General features: G+C 38.4%; 1 protein-coding gene across 1 annotated transcript in view; it reads right to left on the reverse strand.

Moving 5' to 3' along the window:
• Positions 1 to 9683, reverse strand: part of STK32B (serine/threonine kinase 32B) — a 176947-nt gene that overhangs the window by 75636 nt on the left and 91628 nt on the right. Inside the window, exon 4 of the mRNA XM_027891979.1 lies at positions 6036 to 6209. Coding sequence (XP_027747780.1) covers positions 6036 to 6209 — 174 coding nt within the window. The remainder of the gene's footprint in view (positions 1 to 6035; positions 6210 to 9683) is intronic.

Below are 9683 nucleotides of genomic sequence, written 5' to 3' on the forward strand. Positions count from 1 at the left end.
TTTAAATCAATGTATAAAAATTATGATTCAGATAAAATTGTTTGAAATTCTTTCTAGAAGACTTAGTAACTTTTTCTCCTAGATGCATGTCATACACTCCTCTATGTCTAGATCATATCTACACTTTTCCAGGTATCTGGTTTTAAACAGAGAAAAAAAAAATCAATAAGTGAACCAAATATTGTGCTGTGTACAGCACAAACAAAGGATGGCCTTGATCTAGGTTACCTCTGGCCACTAGCAGTTTTTTACCTAATGTAAGATAGTTGGCCAAATTCAGACTATTGGTCAGATCTTCCATCCCTTAACACTGACCAGACACCTAAATTTTAAATGATCTAGGGCTTGTGAGATTCGTTTTCCTTGGCTAAACAAAATACTTCATGTGAGCATATTCTTACGATGTTACAACAATGAGAAGGAAGATGAAAGAAAGGGCCAAGGGGTGACTTAATCTACTCACTTGAAAACTGTAAGGAAACAAGCAATCCCCTGCTGACCTCAGAGAGGATCTTTCAGCAATGGGATGTCGAAGGAGTCAGAGTGTAATGGGGATCTTCTGGTATTTCACTTGAGTGATGAAGAGAAAACACATTATGCCCATAGTAAAAGATTATATCAGTGTCAGGAACTGGAGCACCTGATGGGACATCATGCACATCAGAGTGTTCCCTCTTTCCCCATGTGTCTCTTTCCCAATACAGCCAATTTTAATTCATTAGCAATTTAGTCTCTGTATATGGAAATCTCAGTTTGTTTCCAAACCATCTTCATTTATTTGCAGTAAGTCATCTGGTATATAAAATAACTGCTTCTGTAGTTAAACACAGGAAAATTAATTTGGTTTTGTAGGTAGAGAACTCTGTTCAGAAATTGAAAGGCTTGTTCTCTGCATATTTATATCTTGTGATATCTAATTCTTTTTTGAGGGTATGACTGAAATTTAAATACCTTTTGTGCCTGGAATTTGTGAATCACTTTCTTTTATGATCGATGCTGGTTCATAAGCACTCAGCAGCTTTTCCAGGCATTGTCATTTGCATGTTGTTTCTTTTTTGACTAGTTTTGATATGTTTTCTAATTTACTTCTCTTATGTAACTTACTGCTCAGTTCCTGCAATTTGTCCTTGGAAATAATGTGGGCTTGCACTTGTTTAAAGAACATAATATAATGCCATGGAAGAGACATGGGAAGACAAACTGAGAAAATTAATGGACAGGCCTCTTGACTTGTAATGATCTTTGGTACTGCTTAAGAACAGTAGTCATATTATGGCTATTTTTTCCCTGTTTCATGCATTTCAGACCCTATTACATTTTTTTCTTCATCTGCATAGACTTGCTGCAAGAAGAAACTACTAGTACGAGCAGAAATCTATAAAGAACTGTGTTTTATTTGGTATATCAAATCAAATCTCAGATTGGCACTATTCTGCCTGTGACACCTGTGAAAAACAACAAGGGGCAAATTTTCCATTTTCAAGTAACTTTCAAACCTATTTACTGCTTACATACTAAATGGACAAGGTTAGGAAGGGAAGATTTTTAAGTAAAGTTTGTTCTCTTGCTGTACGGTGTTACAAGTGAGACTGGGAAGGCCCATTTTAAAGTGTTCAATCTTTTAGATATATTATCTTATTTCACCAGATGTCTGGACAACTTGAAAGGCTCAGTGATAATGAATAAACAGGTCTAGTGCTGAACAAAAGTACATCTTGTCTAGCTGGTAGCAACAAGACACCATTACTCTGCAGTGGATTGTCTGGTAAAGGAAAACACACTGCTCTATTTTTTACCATTTTCCATTAGCTTTTGCCCACCCTGCACTGTTTCTGAGTTATTCAGAGCTGGAATAGCTCCTGGTGCTACTCTCCAATGGAAACAGAACTTGCAGGAATGGAAAACAGAGCAGTGATCACAGTAGCAGAGAGCACGGATCTGCCAAGTCTGACTGATTCCAGTCATACTGTGTTTCAAACAAAAATTTTTATGTATGCTTATATTTGTACACATACGCACACAAATGGTTTTGCATTAAAAAACCTCACTGAAATAAAAGCGTCAAGGGCACATAGAGCAGCTAGTCCAGTATCCTAAAATTGTGCTGGAAGGTTACTGCAATTTCCTATCCAGACATCTGCCACATCTCCAGCCTCCTTTCTAAGCTAGATGAAAACCAATGGAGCCAAACGATGATGAAAAGTCATAGGGGCAGTGCAGTTAACACTTGTCTCCTTAGAAAGTGAAAATGTGGGGTTTTTTTCAGCAGGAGCGTGTTACCAGGGCGGCAGCCGCAGCACTGCAGGGCCAGCACTGCTCCGAGCCAAGGCTCTGCTGCAAGAGCATCCTGGAAGAGGCAGTGCTGGAGCCACTGCCGGAAGAGCCGGCTGAATGGGAATGGGCAGCCTACTTTGGTGAGGAAGCAGGTGGTTTTATTGAAATGTATGAACAGCAACATTTTGAAAGGAGGAGACTGAGTTACTCATGGCTGAAATAAGTTTATTCAGCCTTTGATGGGAAAACTTTTGTCCAACACATTATTCGCTGGTATTATACAAGCGGTTCTGGAAAAATGTGTTTAGTCCTACCATCTTGAGATGGCAGAATGCCGGATTTGATCCAACATTTGAGAATGTGTGAGACTATGTATATTGTCAGAAGGATTTCTAAGTGTACTGGGACTCAAGGGTCTATAATAAATACCATTCATCCAATTTTCAAAGAATTATTTTTCCATGCAAGAAATGTGGATAAAATATAATTAAAGCAGGGCTGTGAGAAAATAAGGTTTTGTGATGTAGCTATTACCTGTGACCAACAATCTCAACATTAAGTGAGCTGTTGTATAAGTTAATTGAAGAATTTGCCCAGAAGAGTCTTCAAATAATAGCTTGAAACTTTAGCTTTTCTTTTTTAAGTTTTTATAATTCCAGCTGAACATCTGTGTACATGCAAATATTTTCAATAGAGCTGTGAGACACAGTGCAGCATTCATTATTGTACCATAATAAATAAATGCACTATTGCAAGACTGTGCATGAAAAATATGGATTTTGTATGCAAGGATGTGATTAATAAAAATGACAAGTTTCATAAATACACCAGAACAGTAGAGTTTTTACACTATTTATGGGTAAATTTGTCCCTGCAGGAACAATACTTCTGTTGCTGAAATGATTGCCACATTCAAAGTACACACCACTAAAGCACATCAGCAAACACAGAAGCATGGCAAGGTGTCTCCAAGGGGAATGGCATAGTACTGGTCTTTAAGCTTCTTCATCTATTCATTCATGCCTGATAATTCTTACCCCCTTCATTACGACTTCCTTTGGTAGCAAACTCCTGAGGCCAGAGGAGAACCCATTCTGTTGTGTTGTCAAATGCAATCATAATGGAAACCTGAACACACTTCATACACATCTGTAAATACTAGGAGGAGTTAAGCTCCTGATTCACACATCATGTATTCAGCTCTTTATAGTACTCCAATTTGAAGATCCAGTCTGATGAATCATTAGACTATTTTTTCTTTATAGCCCAGGCAAAATTTAGTAGGGGGCTTTCTCAATGACTCCCTCACTCACTAACCATTTATTTCCCCTTTGCTGACAATGCATTCATTTTAAAATGGAAGACCCAATACGGTTTTGTAGGTTAGTGTGTGAATGCTGACTGGAAGCACCTGGTAACGATGATATTGCTGAGGTGTGCTACCACAAAGTGCAAACACCAACCAGCTCACTGATTTTATCTCTGAACAAAATGGTGTGTTTGAAGTGATAAAGTAATGTCTCCTCACTGTGCTGGCTCTGCTCCTGAACCAATTTAAGCCAGCATTGCACGCTTGATGCCAGACATGCTACAGAGATTTAAGGCAGTTGAAGACCCACCCCACAGGCTGCTGTTCCAGGTGGTGGCTAGATAGAAGGCAGAATGTTCTGGGACTTACCTGGCTAGATAACATGTTCACTGGTGTGTGGATCATCTGGGATTTTGTGATAATTGGTGGGAAGATGACACAAAAGTCTCCTTGTGCCACAGTTAGGTGATTTGGGCAGTAAGCAGTGAAGTGGAACAGATCTCAGGTCTGACAGCCTCAAAATAAACATCTCTTCTACAATGCAGCAGAGTCCTGAATCACATCTTTTATACCCTAAACAACAATCCCAGCTAACCAGCCAGTGAGACCCTCCACATGCTGACAGAGAGGTATTTTTGCACATCTGTTTTTGTTGAAACTTTTGGTGTAGAGTGAAAGCAAAAACCAAACCCCAGAACTTGCCCCCAAATGGAGACAATAACCAGCTCCAGACTCTCATGCCTTCCCCTGCCTCACTGCAAATCAATAAGTCACTACAACCTGTGTGAAAGAAAAAGTTAAGTAAAGTCTAGTGTTGACTTGTCATGACTAAGTAATACAGAAGAGGTCAAAGTGTTTGCCCAGTTTCATAGTGGAATCATGGTAAGGCAGAGACTGCCACAAAAACTATGAACAACCACAGTAACTTCAATCCTTCATTCTTTCAAGATATCTTCTTTATTTCTCATGATTTTCTGTGACATTTTTAAGCCACAGACTTCTAGTAAAATACAAGTTTTGATTACAAACTGGATTCTCTCATGAATGTTTTGCCAGCCCTATTTGCATAAAGTGTCTCGACATTAAAATGAAGGTAAGAAAAATGCTCATCAATTTGTTTTTCACCAAGAACATTCCCTAAGGCATTAGAAACAAAGGTCATCTGAAATCCTGAGCTCCACTTTTAAAATAGTAACCAAGAAAGGAAATTTATGTAAAATATATGGAAATATATTGAAATAATAACAGTGCAATAAGGATACAAAACTCCAGAATTTGCTTGCAATATTTGCTGGAGTTTTAATTGCAAGCAGAACAAATGATTCAATGTTTTCTGGACTTTTGTCTTACACAGTTTCAGTGACACAGAACACCTACCTACTGCATCTCTGATCAGAGTGATTTTCTGTGGGCCATCCCTCTTCAGCAAGTCAGATAATACTTTTCATATGATCTTTATTGCTAAGTCATGAGGCAGCTATGGTAGGTGGATGGGATTAAAACCCTCAATTAATATATTTGAAGGAACCTGTTTATACTCAGCACTGGAAGATCTATGGCACAACTTAGTTTATTTTGGTCTCTGAAAGTCACATCCAGGTTTGATAGCACACGAAACTAATTCTTTTTTTATACTGATGACTGTAAATCATGAAGGATAATACTGAATTTAGCCTAGAAAGAGTAAAATAAAGGCTCAAGACAGTAATTTTATAATTTTACAGTTATTGTGTTAACACAAAAAAGAGATGTTATCCCTTCTGCCTCAGTTAAATGCCAAAATATTTAAGGAAAAAAAACCAGATCCTGATTCTTGACACCTTTTTTGAAATGAATACTCCGATTGCCACTGTAAGGCAGGAAAAATAACAGATTGTTGTAACACAAGTGCACAAAGAATGCACCATCTATCAATGCCCCAATTGATTTGTACTATTACTTCCATATCCCCACCTCTCTTCCTCCTGATCTTCATGCAGATTCTGCAAGTAAACAAATTATTCTTAGCCTTTGGTTCTACGACCATTCCCTGATGTTGTTGTGTCAAGCTCTTGTACAATGCTTTTGTGTTCAGGAACACTGGGACACCGGAAAATTAAAAATATATTAAAAGCAGCCAGGATGCTGTTATATATATAACAACATGTTATATATATGTTATAAACATGTTGTTTTTACATGTTATATGTTAAAATACATTTCAGAGTATGAGATCAGAACAAGAAAAAGGTAATATGAGAAGGATACAAGGCCACTGAATGGCCATGAACAGAAAAAAAAAACAAAGCAAAACACTTAAAACCCCCCTTTTCAGAGCCAAATTCCACCATAGGATAGCAGTAGAAACTTTTCAGATATTTTGAATAAACAGAACCAGGTAATCAGTTATATGATAAAATCCATCTGCTCTGCCAAAAGCAAGCAGCCCATCCCTCAAATGAAATTCACCCACCTGTGAATGATGTGGTATCTCTGCAAATAATCCAAGGAAAGCGCCAGCTCACAAATGTACAGCTTAACAGTTCCTTCATTAAAGTGGACATTCTGCTGCAAATGGTAACGCAGGTCACCTCCGAGTAAGAGATCAACCACCATAAACATGTCTTCTTCATCTTGAAAAGAATACCTGGAAGAAAGAGTTACAGAGAGATGTCAGGGTTGATGGTGTAGTCACAGCTGTGCCCAGGGGTGGCTCTCATTAAGGAATGATTCACTCTAAAGGCATACACAGAAAGGCATTCTCACTGCTGTGGTCCAATTCTGCAACCAGATTTTGATTGTGGTGGGACTGTATATCCAAGTGTTGTGGTTTAACCAAGTTACAACTAAGTCCCACGCAGATGCTCACTCACTCCATCTTCCCCCAGTGGGCTGGGGAGGACAATCAGGGGAAAGTAAAATCTTGTGGGTTGAGATAAGAACAGTTTACTAATAGGAACAAAGTAAAACATACTAGTAGTGTAATTACAGTAACAGTAATAATAATCGTAATGAAAATGGGAGAGAGAAATAAAACCCAAGAAAAGCAAGTGATGCATAACCCCATTGCTCACCACCCCCTGACTGATATCAAGCCAGTCAGCTGCAATTAGCCCTTCCCATCCAAATCCCCCCTGTTTATACTGAGCCCAATGCTCTATGGTTGGAACATCCATTTGGCCAGTTTGAGTCAACTGTCCCAGCCATGCTGCCTCCTGGCTTCTTGTGCAGCTCCTCACTGGCAGAGCACGAGCCTTTGAGAAGTCCTTACCTGAGGATAAGAACTAATGAGCAACAGCCAAAACATCAGTGTGTTATCAGCATTATTCTCATACTGAATTCAAAACACAGCTCTGTTCTACTAAGAAGAAAACTAATTTTATCTGAGGTGAAACCAGGATATGAAGGCAAGTAGAGCTTGAACTATTGCCATACTATTGCCTTATTTTAACCATAGATTAACACCTGAATGTTAATAAAACAATATTTAAAATACCTTTCAGGTTTTTACATTTTAAAATAACCACATACACATTCAGTTGGCAAAATGGCTTACAAAATAGTAGCAATAAAATGGAAGGCCTTGAAACACACTTGGTATTCACATACATCCAGCTGTAGTTCAGTGCCTATGGAAAGTATCCCGGCAGCATCGAGAGCTGCTGTCCCAAAGGCATTTTCCAGGTTCAGTAAATATACACAGTGTCCTATTAGCTGGGAATTTTTTACAGCTTGCAGCGTAGCTCCAAATTCAATAAGAAATAAAACTGTAATTTTACCACCTAACAATACTTTTTTTTTTTTTTTTCAGTCAGCAACTTATACCATATAAAATGACAGAGTCTTCATGCTCACTAACTGAATTCTTCTGGACACTTTCCCAGAATTGCCTGCTGAATACTCTGAGGACCAAATTCTGATCTGATTTAAATCCTGTAAATCTAAAGGTGTAGCCAGCCAATATATAGTGTATATAAAAATACATAGTGCTTGGGCAAGCAGGAATTTCCATGTGTTTCTACTTAACTTGTCTATGCTGCCATTTCTCTGTTTATTTCTGGTCTGAATGAACTGACAGAAACTCTCTGGATTTCATTGCTGAATACAACTGTCTAAGATACAGTATTTTAGATTTCCCAAATGAGAATGGTGAATACCTTATTTCTGATTGAAAACCACTCTTAGATATTGTTTTAAAATTAATTTTGATATGAAGTTTGATATTATCTTATACCAGTTTTGGATATGAACTGCTGAGAGCTGATCCTCAATGATAGTGCCTTTTCCAGCACCTTTTCTCCCATGTGGTGTGTAATATATGTTGGCTACAGATGTGATTCCATTCTCCTGAACTGTAAAATTTAGGCTAAGGAAATGAAACAGAGGGGGCTTCCAGAAAATATATACCCACCCTCTCCCCAAAAGCAGAAAATCTATATTAGATTATTTTAATTGACAGTTATGTACAGTTTCACTTTCATTCCCAGGCTTGTACTTACTGAAATGAGGTACTGCTTAGGGGTTGTCACAGATGGTGCATTTTGAATTTAAATGCTTGCTATTCTTTCTGAACACAGTTCTGAGAAGCAAGTGTCTCTAGGTAGTCTGCTCCTCTGTTACATTTCTGTATGACTGCCAAGTGCCAGGAGGGGAAAGTCATTTTATTTGCATTAAGCTTACTTCTCAATAAGTCAAACCTCTAAAGAAAAATGCAAAGTAGGTGGCACATGGTGTCTGCTCACCTCTAGAGATGCAGAATTTGTAACACTGAGACACATACACACACACTAAGAAACCCAGAAGGCTTCAATTACACCCAAATTCCTCCAAATATGGTGTATTACTGACCTGGAGCAACTGCAGAAGCAAAGTTTAAATATGTAGTTATGTTTAAGATTTTTCTTTCTTTCTTTGACACTGCTGTTATTTTAAGTGAAGAAGTTGTAGCATTGAGCAAAGGTAGAATAAGCATCATAGAATGGTTTGGACTGGAAGGTATTTTAAAAATCACTTAGTTTCAACCTCCCTGCCATAGGCAGGGGCACCTTCCACTAGAACAGGTTGCTCAAATCCCATACAACCTGGCCTTGAATGTTTCCATGGATAGGGCATCCACAGCTTCTCTGGGCAACCTGTTCCAGTGCTTCACCACTCTCTGAGAAATGTCAATTTTTGACTTCAGTTACTGCTTGAGTAAAATGTAGGGTTTTCTTGTTTCCTTTTTTTATTAAAAAAAAATCCAAAATGAAATTTGCAGATTGAAAACTACTTAAATTATAAGAGAAAGACTGTGTCTAATCTGGGACTAAAGAGCATTTCTGATGTATAAAATCATATGATTATATGTCAACAGAAATAGTTCTGATGCAACCCTAGTCTTGAGATATAAATGTCCTGAGTCATTTTTTCAGGCAGAGGGTGAAGGCAGGGTGAATAGACTGCTGTGAAGTTGCTTTTAAATTCAGTGACTATTCCTTCTTTTGGGAAAATTGTCTGTGTGTTTCAAAGTGCACCCATGAATGTTCAGTCTAGACAAAAGACTCATTAGAACTATCCAGAAACAAATGTGAAATCTTGTTCACATCCAGGTGAATGCTAATACTTGGTGGAACTGGATTTTCTCTCCAAGCATGTATTTCTGCTGATGCACTCTGGCTTCCTGTGCTTGTGAATGGGGAGTGGTGGTCCTTTGTCATCTCCCAGGCAAACTTTCAGTGCATCTGTGAATGGTTAATGATTTAAAAGAGAGATCAAAAAGTTGAACTGGAAAGAGCTGTTACTCTGTCCCATTTCACTATGTTAGGATTTAATATTCTTTGCATAGAAGAGCATCTCTACAGCCACATGTGGAGGGTTGCTTGTTAGTTCTATTCACATTCTGTAACAACAAAAACGACACTAGGTCAGACTAGACACCTTACCAGCTTAGGAGTCACCAGAGAGCTGGTGAGGAGCAAAGAACACTATGGAGATAAATAAAGTATTCTTCCAGGGCTCAACCAACCTCCACCCATTCACTGACCTGGGACTCTCAGGAATTCTGGCATCTCTGTGAATCCAGGTTGGGGTGACAACAGATGGGTTTTGTCAGACTTGTTAATGAATGATTGGTCTCCTGCCT

The sequence above is a fragment of the Empidonax traillii genome, unplaced genomic scaffold, assembly GCF_003031625.1.
Source record: "Empidonax traillii isolate 1590-97213 ecotype Southwest subspecies unplaced genomic scaffold, ASM303162v1 scaffold336:size770142, whole genome shotgun sequence".
NCBI classification, from domain to species: Eukaryota; Metazoa; Chordata; class Aves; order Passeriformes; family Tyrannidae; genus Empidonax; species Empidonax traillii.